This window comes from Mauremys reevesii, linkage group 2 (genome assembly GCF_016161935.1).
Source record: "Mauremys reevesii isolate NIE-2019 linkage group 2, ASM1616193v1, whole genome shotgun sequence".
NCBI lineage: Eukaryota > Metazoa > Chordata > Testudines > Geoemydidae > Mauremys > Mauremys reevesii.
The window spans coordinates 247374014-247397605 of NC_052624.1; the positions used below are offsets into that span (position 1 = coordinate 247374014).

Below are 23592 nucleotides of genomic sequence, written 5' to 3' on the forward strand. Positions count from 1 at the left end.
TGGGGTTGGGGGCAGGCTCTGGGCACTCAGCCACTCCACTACAGAGGATGGCCCAAGCAACAGAAGGCTGTCATTCAAATAATTTTGATTTGTAGTGTGGCTACAATAAGCAATGTGGCCTTGTCCTTCCCTCCTCCCCCACCCCACCCGGGATACCTTGTCAGTCATCTCACTTTTTTAAAATTAATAAATAAAGAATGCATGGTTTCAAAACAATAGTGACTTTATTTCCTTTGCCAGCTGTGATCGAAGGTGGGAGCGGGGTTGGCTTACAGGGAATTAAAATCAACAAAGGGGGTGGGTTGGCTTACAGGGAATTAAAATCAACAAAGGGGATGGGTTTGCATCCAGGAGAAACACACACAACTGTCACACCGTAGCCTGGCCAGTCATGAAACTGGTTTTCAAAGTCTCTCTGATGCGCAGCGCATCTAGCTGTGCTTTTCTAATCGCCCTGGTGTCTGGCTGTTCAAAATTGGCAGCCAGGTGATTTGCCTCAACCTCCCACCCCTCCATAAATGTCTTCCTCTTACTCTCACAGATATTATGGAGCACACAGCAAGCAGCAATAACAATGGGAATATTGTTTGCGCTGAGGCCTAACCTAGTCAGCAAACAGCGCCAGCGAGCTTTTAAACATCCAAAGGCACATTCTACCACCATTCTGCACTTGCTCAGCCTATAGTTGAACTGCTCCTTACTACTGTCCAGGCTGCCTGTGTACGGCTTCATGAGCCATAGGAGCAAGGGGTAGGCTAGTCCCCAAGCATAACTCTTGGCATTTCAACATCCCCAACAGTAATTTTCTGGTCTGGGAAGTAAGTCCCTTCTTGCAGCTGTTCAACCAGCCCGTAGCTCATAAAGATGCAAGCGTCCTGCACCTTTCCCAGCCATCCCATGTTGATTTCGGTGAAACGTCCCTTGTGATCCACCAGTGCTTGCAGCACCATTGAGAAGTACCCCTTGCGGTTTACGTACTGGTTGGCAAGGTGGTTGGGTGCCAAGATAAGGATATGCGTTCCGTCTATCATCCCACCACAGTTAGGGAACCCCATTGCAGCAAAGCCATCCACTATGACCTGCACATTTCCCGGAGTCACTACCCTTGCTAGTAAAAGGTTAGTGATTGCCTTGGCTACTTGGGTCACAACAGCCCCCACGGTAGATATGCCCACTCCAAATTGATTCCCGACTGACTAGTAGCAGTCAGGCATTGCAAGCTTCCACAGCTATCGCCACTCGCTTCTCAACTGTCAGGGCAAGTCTTTTTGGTTTGTTTCTAGACCCTATGGCCCAAACATAGTACTCAGAAGACATCTGTGGCTCAGGTTGTGGAAGTGGCAATTCCTCAGCCAAACAGTTACTTAGTGCACCTACCACTTCCACCTATTGAAGAAAATCTCTGCCTCAGAAGAAGAAACTTTCAGGTTTTTTCTATATATCTTTGAATGTTCCCAAAAGAGACTGTAGTTTTCACAATGTCCTAGTTTTCAAGGCTTTGAACACATTTTCCAGAAAGTCCCCAAACCTGATTCACAATGGAAACTGCCATCTACCAGGGAATTTCCTATCTTCTATAGCTCCCAAACTGATCACCAGAATACTCACAGGACATTCCTGAGGAACCTTTCTCCTTTGTGTCATTTTTACTATAAAACCTTTCTGCATTTCCCAGTCTTTGCTTAAGCCCATAACAAGCTCACTGGAGGAACTATGCTGCTATGGGGAGATTTCTGGACTTCATCTAGTTTAGAATGTCAAACTGTTAGGAGCAAAATCCTGTCCTCCAACTCCCAAGAGAATAACAAGAAGGAAAGTTCAATAGTTCTATGAAACTAGGTGCCTTCTTTCAGTGAAAGGGAGAATGTGGTGCTCGTTCAGACTGGCAATTGAACATTTTTTTTTTCACTTTGTTCTGCCTGCCATCTTTCCTCACTGCTTGAGGATATGCCAGTTTTATAAAGAAAGTTAATGTATAATATACAATATAATAGGCTTTAAACAAAAGGCTTATATCTAAAAGGAACTTTTTTAATTTACAATAGATTTCAAGGTTTGGACTTTGAAAAGTGACAATAGAAGGGAAAAACGCTGTTTCTAGATTCAATCATTTTATCTAGAGGTAACGTATATACAGTACTTTAGTGAGATATAAGTTTCCCTGCCTATTACCACTGAATAATTTATCTCTTTATTGAAGAACAAGCTTGTCAAATAAATGTAACATGCAGTGCTACATACTTATATCACTTTGAGCAAATATTGATGATCATTCAAGCATTTATTTCACTCTACCTTACATTAACTACCTAATAATTGAGTTAGTGCTCTTAATGTGGATGTACTGAAGTTTGCTCTTTGAGGGGCAATTAATGGCACACAGTCCTATAATACTTTTTTTTTAATTAGAATACATGTCATCCTCTTATACTGAAGATTCTTTAGCTTAATATAGAGAATTTTGCTGTTTTTTTCTTGCTAAATAGAACAAAAATGAGTTTAATATTCCATAGAAATGAAAGTATATATCAGTGTGGGATGAATTTACAAAACAAAGATATTTGTAATTGGGTTGTCTTTTCACAAAACAAAGCAGCCTACTGGATGAGGTTCTGGTTGCTGTTTTTGTTTACTGCTTGGTGAGATATTGGATATTAATGTAGGCATGAAGGGCCATTTATTAGTGGAACTAGATCTTCAGTTTCTAACCTGTAACTTCAAACACTTGCTCTTCCTTCTAGCTGCTCATTAAAACATAGAGTTTATAAGATCTGATCTTTACTTCTACGGAAGTCAATGAATATTTTTACCTGGATGCCAGTAGAATCAGGATTAAATCCATACATAGCAGGACATACAAGATCACTGACTTATCTAGTCTTCTGTATATTTTGTATGTTTGCTCTATTATTTCCACTAATGGCTGTACTTCCCCTTGTTAAATATCTGCAGTGATGATGTCTTGGATGCTTGATAGCCTGTTCCACTGCATAGTTATTCTTAAGGACTTTTCCTGTTATCTAGCCTAAACCTTTTCCTTCAGTGTTAGGATATTGTTCTTTCTCCTGCCATCTTCTGAGGCTGAAGAATTCCTTTCCTTCATTTATATTGTTACCTTTAAGGATTTTTAAACTGCACTCATGTGCCCCTGAGTCTCCTGTTTCTAGACTATAATTATATCTCCACTGAGCCCTGCCCACATTCCAGTACCAAACATGTTAACTAAAATTGTTCCTGAGTGTGTTTCTGCATAACATGGGTTTATGCATCTGCACTGCAGAACTTATGAAGAGGCACTGACAGTGAATGCTGCTCTGAATGGTGTTCAGTGTGGATGAAGGAGGGAAGAGGAAAAAACCCATTCATTTTCCACCTCAGAGACAACCCCGCAACAACCACACCACCATAGCCCCTTTTCTCTCATTTACCCTCTATTTACCTTTTGAATTGTTCTGACTGGAGGGGGTCTGACTCTCAGCAAAGTGTAACCCCCTTTCCTATCAGTTTCTTCAGTGGCACCAAGCTAATCTGCTTCCCTTTCAGCTCTTTGAAAGTGGCCCATTCTCCCATCTTTCAAGAGGGTGGGGTACCTTATCTGACCCTCCCCTCAATACTCTGTACCACACAACAGGGGGACTCAGATGCCAAATATCCCTCCTGCTAGTGCCTATATGCTTTACTATAGGAAACGTTGACCAAACCACTAGTCCCCTTCCCCCCATTAGCTAGTGTTATCCACAACTCCAGTGCAGAGCTGCACGTGAGAACATAGGAATGGGTCTCTATGTGGTGGAAGCTGTGTTTTCTCTATCCATTTGCCCACCTCTGGAGTTTTTGTAACATGGTTTCCCCCTATCCATAGTAGTGAACTTTGTTAAATGAAGATGGTATTGAGGACCCTGTGCTATAATAGTTAAGCCTTCTAGCTAGCTTATGTTTAGTTTTCTTATATGTTGTTAGCCCTATGTTGTTAGTTTTTGTCAAACTCTCTGCCATCCAGATACTGAAGATGTCACGCAGTTGGGATCTGTTTATCTTTCTTCAGAGATGTATGTTTTACATTTTTTCGCACAGGTTTTTAAATCTGTTCTCCCATGTGGGGCCACTGAAGATATAAACAAGGATCCTGCATTAGGCCTTGGAAAGCCAAGAGATAAACAAACAAAAAGTACAGACAGAAGCCTCACAGCTGCTGGACAGTTAAGTCTGTCAGCAGCATTCCCTTCAGAATCCCACCGCTGGTATACCCAGGGAGGGTAACTTTCAGCAGGCAGCTGTATTCCCAGAGGGTGGTAAAGATATAAACTCAGGAGGAAGAAGATTAGGTAGTTCATGAAAGGAGCCTGAGGAAGCCAAACAGGTGTATTTCTTAACTGACTCCCTTAAGAAACTGTTACTGCTAGAAGATCATCCTAATGACCATAAGATGCAGAAAGCATCATCTGAAGTATGGCTGATGTGAACTTCCATTTTATATTGGAGACTGAATTGGGTTGTGAAGATTCTTCTTCCTCCCTGGTACAACAGTCCTTACAGTTCCAGTACTGACTCCATGTTATATGGTTCCCGTTTGTCAGCTTTACCATTGATAATTGCTCTCTGCTCTTTGTTTGTCAAACCATATCTAATCTATGCTGTAGCTTTTAAAAAAAATCTATCTGGTTATTATATAATTCCTTTGGCTATGTGGCACTAAAGAAAATACTTTAGAGAAATACAAATATGTATTCACTGCATTCCCTTGGTCTAGTAAACCAATAATTACACCAAAGCTGTTAGATTTGTTTGGCAGAGCCTATTTTTAATGAACATATAGTGTTGGATACATGTATGCTTCCCAAATCTTAATCATAATGGAATCCATGTGGTAGAGGAACTGATACCCTACTCTTTTTGCAATGAAACGTTTGCTTGCTTAAGACCTATGAGATCTGGCCCTGAGTATCTCATACTGTTTATTAGGATTTTACAAATACTTTCACAGATACTGCATCAATTAAATGTTAGTTCAAAATAATCTTGAAAGTGTTATGTAACATACAGTACAAAGTGAGTAATCTGTGCCTGATAACAGGAAACATTACCTTCGCACATGGTAGTACAAGAGTCTTATTATTTATTTTAGCAACCAGTAATCTGCTGCGATTAAAGTGCATTGTGGGGAAATACCACATGTTTGGGAACCGGGGAGCAACTATAAACATATTAACATCTTCACAAGTTTATAAATGGAGGCAAAATTGGGGCCTTCAACTACAATTTATTAGCAACTCTGCACATGTAAGAAAAGAATCCAGATCTCTCTCTCGCATAGCTGTTCTGTAGTGCTAATGGGAATAAAAAGTAGTAAAAACTTATTTTTGTGCTCTGAAGTCAGCAGATAAGACTCAGTGTGTGTGTATATACAGAACAGACCTACTGATTGAGACCAGTCAAAAACATACAAAAGTATTTTCGTTAGTTTTTGAAATTTCTGTTACAATTTCATCAATTTTTAAAAAATATATATATTTTTCAGTTATGAAGATTTTTGGTTTTGTAAAAATCCCATTGTGTCATTAAGCTGACAAATCAAACCTGACAAAAACCAAGGGTAGAAATAACCCGCAAATTCAGTAAATATAGAAAAATTAACAAATAAATGAAAAAGCTCCCCCTGTAGCCCACATGAGAAATGGTGACTACTGAACACACACACACGCGCTCATACACACACACAACTAGCAAGCAAAACTTTTCTCTCAGAATCTCTGTCAAATGTTAGAAAAGAATAATTGATTTATTTTTTAGATTTATTCCTTGAACATCTTTGAGGTTTTTTTTAAAAGGACATTTCTCAATGAAAAATGCTTTTATGTGAACAATTGACTATCTCTATTGTTGCATAATATGACATTTAGGCCATTCTAGCCAAGACATGTTTCTGGAGTTGGGGGTTTGGGAGAACATATCCCATTCCCCATGGGACACATATAGCCTGTGAGCGGGCTCCCTTTTACAAGGGGATCCCAGATTGGATAGTGAGCCTTGCCTGTAGGAGGGACTGAGATTGGCTGCCTGTGGGTTGGAACAGTCTGCAGAGAACCTGCAGGCAGGGAGTTGGTCTTTCTTGCTTCTCTTGCATTCCACACTTCAGATTTTGCTGCTTAATTTATTGAAATTCTGTTATTTTGACAGATGCACCCTATGCATGCCCACTATTAGGTCAGGTCTCTTCTGGGTTATCATTACTGTGTGTTTTCTGCACCTTGCATCCCTCACAAAATGCAGGATCTGTAATGGAGAACTGCAGGCACTAAAAGGGTATGATCCTATCAATGAGAACTGATGTACTTGCTATGGGAATAGGCAGCTAACTTGCAACTCATTCTTCTCAAGATTTTTTTTTAATTAACTCACTAATAATAATCATCATGCCCCTTTGTGTAAAGTTCCAGGCCAGCTATTTTATCACTAATTTCTGTGGGACTGCCCTATTGAATGAGGGTAGGGTCCTGTGAAAAAAAAATAGTATGTGATCATATAATTAGACTGTATCACAATCACGTACAGATAGGGGCTGAATTGAAGCGGTACAGGCAACCTTAATTCTGGCATTTCCTAACTTCTGAGTGCTTGACTTTGCAATCTGAATGTTTTTCATATAGTTGTGTGTATAATGGCTGAAATAAATTCTTGTAAACATTCTAGTGTTCATGTCATCAGTTTGTTTCCTTCTACAACAGGGGTAGGCAACCTATAGCATGCGTGCCAAAGGTGGCATGCGAGCTGATTTTCAGTGGCACTCACACTGCCCGGTCCTGGCCACTGGTCCGGGAGACTCTGCATTTTAATTTAATTTTAAATGAAGCTTCTTAAACATTTAAAAAACATTATTTACTTTACTTACAATAGTTTAGTTATATATCAGAGACTTATAGAAAGAGACCTTCTAAAAACATTAAAATGTATTACTGGCATGCGAAACCTTAAATTAGAGTGAATAAATGATGACTCGGCACACCACTTCTGAAAGGTTGCCAACCTCCATTCTACAATCTTAGTGGAGTTTTTGTAAAGATACATCTACCCTTCCACCTAGGTTATGGTATTATAAGGCCTTGACTTGAGAGGCATTTTCTTTGGCAGCATCTGATTGAAGTTGAAACAGTGGTTTCTATGAAGCTTGTTTCTTGGGCATTTTAGGTTGCTCTTGGAGATAAGGATTAGCAATCAAGAAACAAAGTAATGGGCTGTGGAAGGTCAAAGACTCCAATACAAATTGTCAGAACTGACTTCTGCAAGGAGCACTGCAGCAGTACATCTGTTCTTCCCCATCCTTTAGTGACTCCATATTGGTCTATTTTACCCAGAATGGACAGCAGACTAATTGAATGGCAGTTTCTTTTTCTTTTTTGTTTTGTTCTTTTGGTTTTTTCCTTTCTACCATTCTTTTGATATGTGCCGTGTCTGTCTTTTTCTAGTTATATTTCCTTACACTCATGTAGTGAAAATTATTGTCAGAGCCTCCTGAATTTCCTCTGCTGGTTTCCTTAACACTCAAGCATCTCATGAATTGGTATGTATTTGGATTTTTTTTAAATTCTTTCATTTTTTGGTTTTTTTAAGCTCATTCTTGACAACTGTTCAGGATGCTCATGCATATACTGAGTGAAAAGCATGACTTTATATTACTTTTATTAGGTTTGTAAAGGACAGATCTTGCTAGATGCACTTACCTTTGTCTACCAATTCTAACTACAAAAAAAGAAATGAACTCAATAGATCTAGCATCTCAGGACTTATAGCAATCTATAAAAAAAGCACCTATCATAATGGCATCTAAATGCCGCAGGAGTTAATGTACCATATACTCTTACAAAAATAATTCTTATTTTTCCATTGGATAAGAGCACTGCCACATTGACAGGACTTGCTGATGGATAATAAACTAAGATAAAAGATATATGGTAATGGATCAAGTTGAAGGTGAGTGTTGCCCACCTACAAGTAGGAAGTTTCAAGAATTGGGGTTAGTCTGGTTTTGTTTAATACTGTTGCCTCTTTGGCTCCAACAGTTAGTCAATATTCATGGCTTTGCCAGGTTGTTTCCATTATGAGAAGAAAATGATGATAGTCAGGTATTTTCTGTGGTGCAATCTTGTTTATTTACAAAGAATGTACCCAGAGTCTCATTTCCCTTAACACAATAGAAACAAACAGCATACCATTTTCTTACTCCCAGCTTCCAAACTTGCATCTCCAGTGAGTTCTATGCTCCAGGAAGTGCAGTCTCTCTTTTCCTTCTCAGGACCATTCTCACAACTCACTTCTCTGCCAGTGTCCTGACTTTCTCTGCTTTCTGCCTCACATGCACAGCTTGCTTAACCATCCCGTAACCCCTGCATTTGCAGTCAGTCCCAGGGAAAGCATTCCTGTGTTGAGTCTTGCTCTTACCACAATTTACCAAGGATTGTGGTGGATTCTCTATCACTGGCCATTTTTAAATCAAGTTTTTCTAGAGGATATGCTCTAGTTCAAACAGGAATTAATTCAGGGAAGTCCTATGGCCTGTGTTGTACAGGAGACAAGACTAGATGATCAGTGTCCCCTTCTAGTTTTATCTATGCATCTCTGCACAAATCTTGCCAGATAGCCCAGTGCCTTGGGTGGTGGCTTGTACTTTTTCAGCTACCACTATGTAAAAAGGGCTTAATTGCTCCTTCCATTTAACCTGAATGAAGCATGCTTTGCACACCCATTGACTTTAACCAGCTTTGTGATTGACTAATAATCAAAGATTTGCTTGATGGTAGCCATTAACACTTTCCAGTCTAACAATATGTTTGATCTAGGATTGGGAGTATACAGCACTGTGGCATTGCCTCATTTTCAAGTTGATGATGCTTAGAGTCCATAACTTGCACCTTTTTGAGACAGTAGCAGAGTCTGATACCAACTGAGCTAGTTGCTTGCCAGGGGATTTCTTGTCTGCCAACAGCAAATTAAGCTTGTTATGTGTACTCTGTTGCTTTAAAAAAAAATAATTCGCAGCAACACAGAAGTTAGTTGAAAAAGCTAATGGTTACCATCTAAAAAAAATTTAATGGTGGAGAAAATAGTTTGTTGATGTAGCCAAGGTTAACTTTACCTGAAAATGTTAGACTACCCATAAGGCTCTAGGGTGCATACATCTTAATTTGTCAGCTAGAAACTTTAGTCACGCTTACAGAGTAACTTCTAGGATGGAGCATCTGAAGAAAATGTAATCACTATTTATATTAGAGAAACAAATATGCTTTTAGTTTTTAGTTGAACATTTGGGAAATCACAGTAGAAGAAAAATCAATACAGGTGGTGATAAAACTGAATTATGACAGTGCAGTGTATGCTGCCTATCAGTGCTAAGAAACAATGCTGCCAGGAAACCCAGGTGAATGGATTCATTAAAATGTGAAGGTTTTGAAATTGTTCTTGATTTTGTATCAGTTGTTGCACTGCGTGCTTTCTCAGAATGTGAATAGATATAAGGGGATTTGTCACTTATCTTTCATCTTGGTTATTTTTTGGAAACTCGTCATCAGCATCCCGAGTAAAGCCTCAACCACACCACAAAATATTAAACATAACTTCTAGCACTGTAGCTGAAAATTGTTATTTGAAAATGTGCTTTTTGTGTCTGCACATACTTTTAAAATTTATTATTTTTTGTGACATTACAGTATGTTAAAGGACAAAACAGAAATAATTATGCAAGGTTAAAAAGTCAAAATGAGTCAGAATATGAGATAGTGATGGTATAGTAACACAACAACAGACACCTTTGGCTCATTCTTCCATCTCTCTATTATCTTCCATTACTATTATATTGGCCCCCAGGAGTGTAGGGTGGTGAAAGTAGGGCGGTACAGTCCAGTTAATATATTTATAGCCATTATAGCCCTATACCCAGATAAGAGACACAGGGAGAAGGAACAGAGGCAGCCCGCCCCCAGCCAGCCGCAGCCCCGCCCCTTCTGTCTGTCCTGGTGTCCTGTCTGTCTGCAGGAGGACTGTACAGCAGGAGGACAGGGCTGGGGGGGGGGTGGGGCTCCTCCTTTTCCCACTGTTCACTGAGTCCAGAGAACCTGGCGGCGGTCTCTGCTCGGGTGGGAGAGCACAGAGCCCCCCCTCAGGTAATGTGGGATCATGGGGGGGGGGGGGGGGGGGGGGAGGCGTGGCTGGGGGGGGGGGAGGAGGCAGAGGAAGTCGTGGAGTGTCCCGTGCCCCGTGCCCCACTTTGGCTAGGCGTGAAATGAATTAAATGAAAACTCTACCCATCGGTCCCTGTGTGTAACTGTGTATATTTTTTCAGATGAGAACCTAAATTGAAATCACATTAGCTCTACATGGACCTATGAGACCTTGTGGCATTTCTTGTAAGATCAGGGATTTACCTAAGCACTTTTGCCAAAATACACTCTTGCTTCCTTGTTGCTGCCTCACACTCAGATGGCTGAAATGTAGTGGTGGGTGAAGTGTCTCCTTTTGCATATAGGGCACAATGCTGCTGTTATTACTTAGGCAAAATGCTATTAACTTAGTTTAATCTTTTCAACTGAATACAGAGTTTTGACTGAATAGGGCTGCGGAACTGGGATGGTAGAGTCTGATTCAGCAAAGTATTGAAACATGCTCTGCTGAATCAGGACTATAGTTTTTGAATAGTATTTTGACCCTTTAGGAGGAAGCTATTAAAGTAATTGAAAAGGACACCATCAATTTACAAATCCCAGTTTTGTTTGAAAATTTTGTACTCACTATAGTTACAAGTAACAATGAAGATTACTGTAGCTCAAAAAATCTTGAGGACCAATAATTGTGCATTTTACAGCAATGTGTGTTTAGTTACTAAAGACAGTCAGTCTTCCCTCATATTTGTGCAGGTCTCTTATCCCCATTGTGGCATAAAAAAACTTTAAAAAATAGGAAAATGTGATTAGAAAGGTGAAGAAATTTGGTTGGGGAAGGGGGCCTCAGTACCTCTAATACTAAACTACTTGAGTTCTTTCTAAAATTGAGGGTGTTCCTTAAATGTTTGTTCTAAAGGCACAGTGTTATCAGTGTAGCGTGTTTCATTAATGTTGTCTAGATTGCAAGAGGCTTTTTTATAGACTCATATGAGAAACATTGGAAAGATCTGTCCAAGTAATCAAGTTCATTCCCTAGCCATTGGAATTTTTTTCCTCAATAGTATTTTCTAGTGTTTTTATCCAGTCTGGAAGAATTTGAGACAGTAGCAGTTCTCTTCTGAATTCTTGCTAAATGTGTGAAAGTGTGAGATTAGTTTCGTGTAAACATACTCAGCTCTTACAAATTGTATGCTTAATTGCTAAACACAGTATTAACATTTCCAAGAGCGAGGCATTTTTAACATGCCAAAAAAAAAATAATAATACACTATGCAGAAAATGGTCAGTATGTATGTCCATGATCTGGTTTGAAAGCAGCAATAAAATCTGTCCTTCCAACCTTACCACACTAGTTAGGAAGTTCATAGAAACAAGAGCTGGCTTCAAAGTTTTCAGCCTCTTCAGAATCTTGCCTAATAGGCATGGCAGGGTCTCACTGCAATGTTAATATTTGTCATTCCAGTCAGCATTGTATAATTGTGTGACAAATAGTCATAAACAGGGACCACTAAGCACATTGCTTCAAATGGCTTCTTTGAAATTTGGGAATTCCCAAATACATCTGAAATATAAAGTGCTAAAAGCTCTAGTTGCTGATGACAGTTTTGGTCCATAATGACTCTATTGCCTGGTTCTGCTTTGGATATTAAAAAATCAGCAATGGCATGAGACAAAATAAGATGTCTCATCCTGGTTTTTGAAAACTTTGAGCAAATTTAAGACTGATGTAAACAGGCACTTCAGTGGAGCTATTCCTTGTTACACGAGTCCATAATTTGGTTTTGTGTGTTTGCATTATTTGGTCAGCAGATATCTAAGTGAAAGGGTTTTATTGCTTACATTGTATACAAAATTTAGGGTGTATTGTGTGAGAATTTGTAATTGTTTTGTCTAATCTGACATCTTTTGTTGAACTACTTTTGCTTTATAAATGAGTTGAGTTCATGCTGCCATTTGCAATAATGTTGTTAAGATGATGCTTGTGAAAAGTGAAGCAGACAAGCATTCTGCCAAGATCAGAGCCAGGTTTTGCTGCTGATGTGGTGGTCTAACTTGAAGTCCATATAATAAAATGATATCTTTCCCAGACCATTTTATATTATACATGCAAAAATGCTACATTAAAAGAACATTATTAAGTTTACATAGTTAATCGCTCAAAAATTAAGGAATAGCAGAATTAAGATTGCCAAGGCAACCTTAATTCAGTCCCCTTGTGCATATTCATTATGATACAGTCTTTTTTTATATGATCATACTATATTTTTCCTGTACAGGTCCCCTTCCTCATTCAGTGCACAGGATGGATAGTGCTCTGGGAATGAATCTGAGTGGTGTACTGAAGGAGACTGTTGTCCGTAGGACCCCTACTTCATTTGTTGCAGAATTTGGATGGTGTGTAGTGAATGAGGCAGCGGGTTTCAGGAACAGAAAGGATGAGCTCATGGTGAAAGCAGCAGAATGCTGCTCTGGATAACTGGATTCTGTCTCTGCCTCTGCTACAGAGTTCTTTTGTGATGCTGGGCAAGTCACTTAAACAATGCTTTTTACAGGCAGTCACTAATGGTATGTTCCTCATTTTCTGAGTGCCTAACCCGAGACCCTAGGTTCTGATTTGCAGAAGTGCTGAGCACTCATAGCTGCAACTGAAATCAATGGGAGCTGTGCTTTGAACATATACACTGATATATAATTAAGACTATGATTTAGTCATGGGTATTTTTAGTAAAAGTCATGGACCGGTCATGGGCAAGAAGCAAAAATTCACAGCTCGTGACCTGTCCATGACTTTTACTAAAAATACCCTGGCTACATCTTGGGGAGGCAGTTGCTGCTGGGGGAGCACCCTGGGGGAGTCACTGCTGGGGGCGGCGGGGCCAGAGCCAGCGGCAACAGCAGCCAGCCACTGCTCAGGTGATCCCCGGGGCAAACTGTTGGAACTGCCCAAGCAGCAGCTGGTGCAGCTGGCTGCAGGGCTGCCTGAGTGACTGATGGCACAGCCCCTCCAGCAACAGCCCGTGTGACTGTCCCCAGGGCCACCTGAGTGGCTGGCCCTGGAGCCAGCTGCTTGGGCAGCCCTGTGGTCAGCCACACTGGCCACTGCAGAAGTCACGGAGCCCTAAATATAATGCCAAATACTCTAAAAATCAGATTCTAGGTATCTCACATTCAGCACCCAAAATTAGTGGATACTTTTGACATGAATCTTTCTCTGCCTCAATTTCCTGTTTGTTAAATGGGGATAATACCACTCCCTCACTTAGAGGGCATTGTGAAAATACATGAATTAATGTTTGTGAAGCATTCAAATACTATAGCAATGTTTGAATAGCTTCTGGTAAATAAGGCATGAGGCTACACATTGAACAATGGTGAGAAAATTAAATACTGAATAGCTGCTCATTAAGTGAGCACTGTCCATCCTGTGAACTAACTGAAGCAGGTGTCCTGTGGAAACATAGTGTGTGACCATGTAATTAAAGACTGTCATAATGGATATGCACCAGGGGACTGAACTAAGGATGCCTCTGTAACTTTAATTCTGGCATTTTAAAAATTTTGAGTGCCTGACTCTGCACCCTTAATGTTCTTTTAACTTTTTTTGTGCATAATTTCCTAGGGTTTTAAAAAAGCAAACTGAAAACACAAATCCCAGAATGTGGTGTCATATTGACACCCATTTGGACCATCAGCAGACTTGGAACCTTTACATCTACCACACCACCTCTGTCATGTGAGCTAATACAATCTACTATTGCTATCAATTATTGCATAGCTCACCTCCCCCCAAGAGGATGACATGTTGCCACTGGGTTTCAGAGATATTTGCTGACAGCAAAGGAATGGTGAGGCTCAGGAATCTTTGGTTCCATTCCTACCCTGTCCTTGTCATGTGTCTTCCCTACATCTGGCTCTTTGTTCCATTCCCACTCTCCTTCCCAACCATGCCCAGTCTCTACTGCTCAGACTTCTCATCCCAGCCCCAGTCTTCTCGTCCAGTAATCCCAGTTCTTCTCCTGCACTCTGGTTCTTTTTCACATCTGTCTATCCTTTTCCTGGTTCCTAGTTCCAATCTCTTTGCCCAGCCAGACCAAGTCTCCCCCACCTTCTCATCTCATCTCATTCTCTTCCCTCTCCCACTTGTGTCCTTCCCCATCTCCTTGCCTAGCCAGTCCCAGTTTCCCTTTCTCCCCATACCCGCCAAGCTCCTTGTTGTAATCTGTTCCTCCCTCCAGTTCTTCCTCCAAGCTGCCTTGGTATCACCAGGGATTGCACTGAGAGCACAGGAGAGAGAGTCTTTCTGCCCAGCAAATTGGGTGTCTGGAAGTGGCCCCAGCAGCCCAGAGCTGCAGTTAAAGGGAAAGTCCTGCCTCAGCCCCAAGCAGGAGCATGTCCACTGCAGATGGAATTTTGGGGGGAATTAGCTGTAAAGTTGTAATAGGACTCTGTTGAGCATGCAATTTTAAAAAAGTTTATAATTTTGGCCAAATTTGGGTGCATTTTCAAGGGGATGGGGATCTGTAACACATAGGCCATCTGGCTGCCAAGGTTCATGACCCTGCTCCAACTTGTGGGGGTACTAGAGCTTTTAAAAAAAAAGTCACCAGAACGTAACAGGGATAAAATTATGTACTTTTCACTAGACTTGTTGAAAATGGCAAACCATTTTGGCTGAAATTTTCCACAAAAACCCAAACAAACCAAAACAACCCACTGCACCCTAAGACAGACACTTGGCATGGAAAATTTCAACCCAAATAGTTAGTATGGCCAAGTTTATAAGCAACTGAAAATAAAGTCTTACAATGGGAACTATGTCCCCTCAATGGTCTCTTTGATAAAAGAATGAATAGAAACTAAGAGCTGAAACTTACGAAGTTTCTTCTCTCCTGCTCAGGAGAGACGTGGACCCTACATCTAGTGGATATGCTATTTAGTTCCCTAGAGTCTATTAAAACACTCATTTTCTCAGGACTCCAGATTGTTATTGGATTCTGAAGTTTTCTGAGGCAGATACATGATATTTATTCATGGTTGCGGTGTGTTAATTTTCCCTGAAGTCACTCATATGACTGCTCTTCAAAGACAACACATTATTGTTTTCTAGTCTGATGCTGACATAAATAAATAAAGTAGTGAATTTAAATGTCAGTGTCTGTCACTTTTCTGTAAGATTAGAAAACTAAACACTTATTTTTGTGGTCCTGAATACTTTCCACTTTTCTTCCTGGTGTAGTAGTCATCAAGTAGCGAATCCTCCAATATTTAAGAACCAACTGTAACGCACTCTCACGCAAATCTTTAGCAGTGACTTGTGCTTCCTGTGGGTACTCAGGATTATCAGGCACCTCGCTATTACCTGCCCTTAGAGTGAGGAAGCCTTGTTTGTGCCTGCCGGAGGTCAGCTCCCATGCTCCATGAGCAATACAAGCACTCTCCTTTAGGCCCTCATTGGTGGCATGTAGAGTGCTCCGTGCTGCCAGAGTCTTTCTTTGTGGCAGGGGAAGGCTCCAGCGGTGGTGAGCTGCGGAGCCTTTCCCCACATGGAGCCTTTCACTGTGGTATGGAAAGGCTCCAGCAGCGGGACACTACATTGCTGACTGTAGATGTGGGAGGCACTCCTTGGGCACATAGAGAGCTGTGTTCTGTTGTGTCTGTACTCGCCTAAGCAGTGCCTCACTATCTACACTGCTATTTATACCCATGTTATCTGGGTGTGCAGGTTAGCAATGGGCACATTCAAAGCCTCGAGACCTCAGAGCATCCCCCTGGAGTGTTCAGCTCCTGTGCACTGGACCCTTACAGTATTCACAGATTCACTATTTACAAAGAAACCGTGCACCCCAGCTTAATGGTTCCACCTCAGATACCCAGGCCACTTAACACCCAGCAATTAAATCTGTGAAACAAGTTTATGTAAGAAAGCACAGAGATCCAAGTAATAGCAAGTAAAAGTATTGGAAACAAATGGTTACAGATAAAAGAAAATCATAACTCATTCTAGAGCCTAGACTTAACTAGCTAGATACTTTCCTATCTCGTAGAGTAACACTTACCTAAATCCTTGCAGCGCTTTACAGCCAGGTTGGCTGAGATCCTCCTTTCATGAGACACGTTGTCAGCTTGTGTCCTAAGTGAAGGACCCAGAATGTTCCTTTGCTCCCTCCACAAGATGTACAAGTTCCATCCTTTGTCTTTATTCACAAACAGGACACCTCCTGTTATTGGTTTCATCTTGTAGATTTCTCAACCTCTTCTTCTCTGGCTCAGTATGCAAGTAGGCCTGCATCATGAGACATACCATACACAAATGACCAGATCAGGAGTTAGGTGTCTGCTACCTCCTGTCTGAAAGGAACATTTCTAAGGTAGATCACCTCCTGGTGGCCTGCCGTAACTCCAAGACCTTAAGAACACACAAATTTTAGTATAGATACATAACTCCATAGGTATTATCCATACATCCATTTCTCAGTGATTATGACAACTAGTGGGCTACTGGCTCTCGGTAGTGACCTCACATGACCCCCTCCTGTGAACTATTATGCATATATCTGACCCAGGGGATCCCTGTAAAACCCTCTGTGCCCTCTGCCAGTTAGGGTGACCAGACAGCAAATGTGAAAAATTGGGACGGGGTGGGAATAATAGGAGCCTATATAAGAAAAAGACCCAAAAATTGGGACTGTCCCTATAAAATCGGGATATCTGGTCACGCTACTGCCAGTCAGTTGGCATCAAAGATCTGTGGATCACAGTGACCTTGGCAGTGTTAAGACTAGCCTTGTCAGAATACTATTTTTTTATTTCTTTGCAATTTGGTGATTAATACCAATTTTTATTTTTAAAAAACATTTAACTTTTTATTTTTACAGTTGTGGGAAATTAAGAAGGGGTAGGGTTGGGATTAGGGCAGCACTGATAGGGTGGTGGCCAAGGGTTCCCAGCATTGACCGTGGGGCGGCAAGGGGCTCCCTGCATGGGTGAGGCCCCAGACACTGAGACACAAGGTGTGGGAGTCTGTTTTAGTGACCTGGCAGAGCAGAGACCCCCAGCCAGGCTGCAAGGAGAAGAACAAGCCCTCGGCTGTGGGGCAGGCCACCCAGCTGCTGAACAGTTCCTGCCTGGGTAGGAATCCCTTCAGCAGTGGAGTGGCCTCCCCCACAGTCTACGGCTCCTCCTCCACGGAGTCCTGGCTGGGGGTCTCCACTCTGTCCTGCCAGGACCACAGCCTTCCGTGTGCTTGTAGGGATCAGGAGTTGCTGGCCCTGTGGTTGTTCAGGGAGCCTTCTGCAGCACTACTGTCACAGCCCCATTCACTCACTCCTGCAGAGGGCTCCCTGCCCTGCCACAGGGCTAGCGACACCTGATCCCTGCAGGCACAAGGTGTGGGGAGAAAGCTGCATTCACCTGACCTTTACAGATGGAAAAAATCTATCAATTTCAGTTTTTCAGCTGAAATCGATGTTAGCCAACATTTATCATTTAAATTGAATTCTGCCTCACTAGTTAAGACAGAATAACTTCTCAAGTGAACGAATGTGAGATGTGCTGATCTGTTGATACAATGGTTATAAAAGTATACGAAGTTACTGTTAAAGTTTTGTGTTAGAGTACAAGTTTGATGAAGTTGGAGTATGTAGAGCTTTTGGATATCTGTTGGAGGGGAAAGTGAAAGTCTTAAGGAGGGTTGGAATGCGTCAATATAGTTTTATTTACTAATAATTAATTACACAAAACATGCTGTGTTAATAACCTAGACTAGTTAAAATAACCTGCAAAATTAGATCATTAACGCAGTCTTCTTTATTGTTGTAGCCCTCACACTGGGTGGCAGCAGTACCAATCTGATGTGCCAAAGATTCCTACAGCTTGTATTTCAATAGAAGATGCCGAAATGATGGCACGGATGTCTTCCCAAGGCACCAAGATTGTTGTGACCCTGAAGATGGGAGCCAAGACCTATCCCGATACTGGTTCCTTTAACACCGTGGCAGAAATAGTCGGGAGCAAGTACCCAGAACAGGTTAGTGTGAATCTGGAAAAAGAGTGACTTGTATTTGAAAACTAGTAACTTTCATTTGCCAGCCCACTGCACTCTGTACATGTTGGCTTTGATATTTGCTTTCAAAACAGCAGGTCAAATTCAGCCTTGGTTTAAGGGAGAGTGTGGTACACCTGCATAAGGATTACTAGGTTCTAAGGTGAGAGAGCTCAGGTAAAATATAGAACTTGAACGGCTCCTTTTTATTTTCAGCTGTGTCGCAAGTTCATCTTTATGAAAGTGGTGCATTCCTTATGTGGATATTCGCCTTTAACAAAAACAAAACAAAACTATGTTAACGGAGGTTAAATCCTAATGCTAGTGAAATAAGTTTCAGTTTTTTAAATGACAAGTTAGCTGTATGTGTCAAAATAAAAACAACAAGTACATTTGGCCATGTAGTGTCCTTGAACTTCCTTGTTCATTTACTGATCTGGTAATCTGCACTAGGTCTTCTAGTCAGCGTGAATAAATGAAGTGCTCCTGTAAGTACAAAATACTTTGAAGAGAGGCTGTAAACCCATCCGAAGATAAATATCAGCTGTTGAATTAACTTAGTTTTTAATATAAAAAACAATTAGCCCTTTAATGAGCTAATTGGTTCTGATCACCACTGTATTTCAGTGGAGTTACTCCAGTGTAGAACTAGAGTAATGTTCTGGTGAACCTAGCTAACTAGCTGCAAATTAAGTTTAAATGTTAGCTGTTTTGAAATTGAAAGCTACTATCTTAAGGTTTTTTCCACTTTCTCCATTTTTTTTAATTTCCAGTTTTATAGCTTAAAATCAGCCAAACCAAATTTGTGGTGGTAGAAAACTTGTGCCTGAGATGTGGCCTTTTAATGCCAAGTTACATCATGGAATACATTTTTTTGGTTGTACATTTATAATGGAAATGCTGATGAAACCTTAACTATGGTAGCACTAGAAATCCCTGCTAAAATCAAGCTACTAAGCCAGAATCCTTTTTTAAACTTCAGTTTTCTAATTTTAATGAAATATAGGAGTACTATATCTTTATCACAGTCTTTTAAAAATCATACTTGTTTCATATTTTTATTTGCTTTAATAGCATTTTGTCCTTTAATAGTGTTATATCTTTAGTTATGGCTTTGAATTATGACCGCTAGGAACTCTAGAGAGAAGTTGGTGTAATCCTTTTCCCTGCCAAATGATCAAGCTTCTGAAAACTCTGCAATGGCCATTGTGGTTGAGTGGTTAATATGCCATCAGTTATGAATTTAGCTACATGAAATGCAACCTTACTGAACAAAGTCTTAAGTCTTAAATTGTTAACTGTACCCTAATTTATGTCACATGAATTTTTAGCAACACTTCTGAGTAGCTATTGTATTTACCCTTCCTGAATCATACTCGATGTATATCAAAATTATAGTATTTCACTGCAAGCATTATAATATCCAAAAATTGAAACCTAAAAGATTTAAAGCAGAAGGCCCATGTATATTCTCTGTGGCTATCTTCACCTGTCTCTTTCAGTAGCCCAACAAGAGAAATGTTCTTGAACTGAGCAGCAAAGATTTTTGAAACCCTAGGTGGAGATTTAACCACAAGTTCCCTGCTGATGTTAATGGGAGTGGTGGCATATACACCTTTAAAATGTAACCCAAGAAACAGAAAATAAAATAAGTGAACATTGAGGGTTTTCAGTACTTCTTTTCACAGGAGGTTAATGCATGTTTTGCCACACAAATGATACACTGTTATTCTGGTAAAAATTGGAACCATCTACCTATTCATGCAATCAAATGCAATATAGAATTAAACTCTTACAGTGCACTTTATGCCAAAGAATCTTGGAATGCATTAAAAACTCGATGGAATAGAAAGGTGATGTTTTTATGAGCCAAAATCTCCAATTAAAGTTTCGCATTAAAACAATAGCAAATTTGGCCTTCTGAACCCGAGTGAGAAATCAACAGTGGGAGACATAAGTATTATAAAAGCTTCTAAAGCCATATGTTTTGAACAGTAAGCAGGGACCTTCAAAACACCACCATTAGCAAATATGCAACTAGTTGGGCACCTATGGTAGAAAATTTAAGGTATGTATTTGTCTGTGAAGATCACTGCATGATGTAGAGCCAGTCTGATGTTGTGCATTGTAATATGTACCAATGTTTGTACATTAGAGATTTTGGTAACCATAGCTGTGGTATGGACTTCACTAGACTTTAATACAATGCAATGGGAAAAATATTAACGTAAAGTTAAGGTTGCTTGGCAGTATGATGCCCCTTCGCAGAACATTGAGTTGAGCAAAACTGAAATTTCTGAACTCCAGGAGATGTGATGTTAAAGTTGCCCAAGCAATCTTAACTCAGCAAAGCCCCAATATGCCCATTAACACGTGTACCTTTACTCTGCCAACCCCACAATTGCTGAAATGTACAAGCTCTTTGCCTCCTTTTACAACCCATTCACTCTCATCTACAGGATTCCATCTATTAAAAGGACAACAAGGAAAATTTAATTAGGGTTGGGCTGCAGGGTGGTTGGGTTGCAGTGGCAGACGTGGAGGTACAGGAAGGGTTGGCTGCTGCAGGGTGGTTGGGTTGCAGTGGCAGACGTGGAGGTACAGGAAGGGTTGGCTGCTGCAGGGTGGTTGGGTTGCAGTGGCAGACCTGGAGGTACAGGAAGGGTTGGCTGCTGCAGGGTGGTTGGGGTGCACTGGCAGACCTGGAGGTACAGGAAGGGTTGGCTGCTGCAGGGTGGTTGGGGTGCACTGGCAGACCTGGAGGTACAGGAAGGGTTGGCTGCTGCAGGGTGGCTAGGGTGCACTGGCAGACCTGGAGGTGCAGGAAGGGTTGGCTTCAGGGTGGTTGGCGTGCAGAAAGGTTGGGATGCAGTGAGGTTGGTGTACACTGGCAGAGCTGTGTGCTGCAGGAGGGTTGGGGTGCACTGGCAGAGCTGAGGGGTACAATACCTCCTTCACTTGAACTTCAATGTTCTCCCCTCTCAAGAAGCATTCACGTGTCTAATTTTTCTCCCAAACACTTTGATTACATTCCCCCCAAAATGAAATTGCCACCCATTACTCACAAATTGCAGCAGCCTCCAGCCATTCAGTTCAAAACTCCTTTTGTCTTACATGGGGATAATGATTAATTTATCCTTAGATACGTTAATTGAAGTGTGAGTTCACAGTCATCAAGATGTTTGTGATTCATCCAGTCATTACTACCTCTCAGTTTAACAGTACAAGTCAGCAGAAGAAAACAGTTTTTTGGGGGTTTTTTGGTTTTTTTGGAGGGGCACAATAACTTAGGAATACCTTGGTCAAATGACTTCAAATTTGGATCACTAGTCCTACCCTGAAACCTCTATGAGGCACACCAATTTTCAAGTCAATCTGAGTAGCCATTTGGATTTTAGAGCACTTATAAAATGTGAGTTTAAAGTGTAAAAAATAGCAGGAATGGAAACCCTTTGGCCTTTTTTCCATATTGGCTCATACACACTGTAATATATGCACATTTCTTAAACACCATTCTCAGTTTGGGTCCCCCAAATATTTAGTGGGTGCCATGCACTACCTTGGGTAAAACTTAATAGATTGAGAGTCTTTTGAGCTGCATCACTACTATAGTTTGATCTCTAGCTCTGACCAAACTAGAAACATTTTTTTAAATTGCTGGGGGAGGGGGCGGCTTTTATCTCCAGAACCCCTGGCTCAAATGACTCCACATTTGGAACACTAACCCTACACTGAACTCTCCTGAGACACACCAAATGTCAAAGAAATACAATGAAGTCTGTTGATTTTAGAGGACTTAGACAAATCCACTTTTAAGGAGATGACATGACTCCACCTTACCTGTAATAGTGCTCCCGATCCATTATATAATGAAGTTACAGGTAATAATAGCTTATTAAATCTTCCCAAAAGATTTATAGCATTTTTTTTAAAGGGCCACCACAAACTTAAATCATATTGGTTTGAAAACTTTATCGACTATCATTACAAGAAGCTGTGAGAATGGATAAGACAGCGTCTGTTTGGGCCAAAATCACTTTGGGGAAGAAAACTACTAGAGGTTCCCCTGACATAGTATTTGGGGTGTACGATAGACCACCAGAATCTGGTTTGGATATGAATAGAGACCTGTCCTACACATACAGTTAAGGGTAGCATAAAATCCCTCCTTGCCCTGTAAAGGGTTAATCCCTCCTTTACCTGTAAAGAGTTAAGGAACTCAGATAACCTGGTTGGCACCTGACCAAAAGGACCAATAAGGGGAGAAGATACTTTCAAATCTGTGCGGGGAGGTTTTTGTTTTCGGGTTCCTTTGTTCTCTCCAGGTCAGCAAGGAGCAAGGGTAGGGAAAATACATCTCCCTAAGCTATATCTGAACTAAGCATCTAATATTACAGAAATAGTAAGTAATACTAAGGAAATATGTTAGATTATCTTTTGTTTTAGCTTGTGGATTTTCCCTGTGCTAAGAGGGAGGTTTATCCCTGTTTTTGTAACTTTAAAGTTTTGCCTAGAGGGGAAATCCTCTGTGTTTGGAATCTTTTTTGTTACCCTGTAAAGTTATCTTCCATCCTGATTTTACAGAGGTGATTCTTCTATGTTGTTGTTGTTGTTTTTTTAATAAACTTCTTTTAAGAACCTGATTGTTTTTCAGTGTCCTAAAGACCCGGGGGGGGGGTTGATCTGTGCTCACTTTGTAACCAATTGGTTAGGCTATTATTCTCAAGCCTCCCCAGGAAAGGGAGTGTAGGGGCTTGGGGGGATATTTTGGGGGAGGTAGGGATCCAAGGGGCCCTCCCTGAATGTTTGTTTAAATCACTTGGTGGTGGCAGCGATACCAAGGGCAAGGAAGGAATTTGTGCCTTGGGAAGTTTTAAACTAAGCTGGTAGAAATAAGTTTAGGGGGTCGTTCATGCGGGTGCCCACATCTGTACCCTAGAGTTTAGAGTGGGGAGGGAATCCTGACAAGACCACTTTCATGTTTTTAATGAAATAAATACTACCGGGAATTGTGTGATTATGGGAGACTAATATGTCAGATACAGCTTGGAGGACAAGTGCTACTAATAACAGTAGGGCCCAGATTTTCTTGGGTGTGATAGCTGGCAGATTTCTTCACCGAATAGTCACTGAACCAACAAGAGGTGAAGCCATTTTAGATTTGGTATTAGTGAGTAGTGAGGACCTCATAGAAGAGCTGGTTGTAAAGGACAGCCTTGGTTTGAGTGATCATGAGTTAATTCAGTTTAAACTAAATGGAAGGATAAACAAAAATAGATCTACAGCAAAGGTCCTTGATTTCAAAAGAGCTAACATTAAAAAATTAAGGGAATTAGTTAGGGAAGTGGACTGGATTGAAAAACTCAAGGATCTGAATGTGGAGGAGGCTTGGAATTATTT

At 40.9% G+C, this 23592-nt stretch overlaps 1 protein-coding gene across 2 annotated transcripts in view; it reads left to right on the top strand.

Annotated features, from left to right (window-relative positions):
* CPQ (carboxypeptidase Q) overlaps window positions 1-23592 on the top strand; it is a 248519-nt gene that overhangs the window by 84947 nt on the left and 139980 nt on the right. For both annotated transcript variants that reach the window (XM_039527638.1, XM_039527636.1), the window contains exon 6: window positions 17970-18177. In XM_039527638.1, the coding sequence (XP_039383572.1) occupies window positions 17970-18177 (208 nt within the window). The remainder of the gene's footprint in view (window positions 1-17969; window positions 18178-23592) is intronic.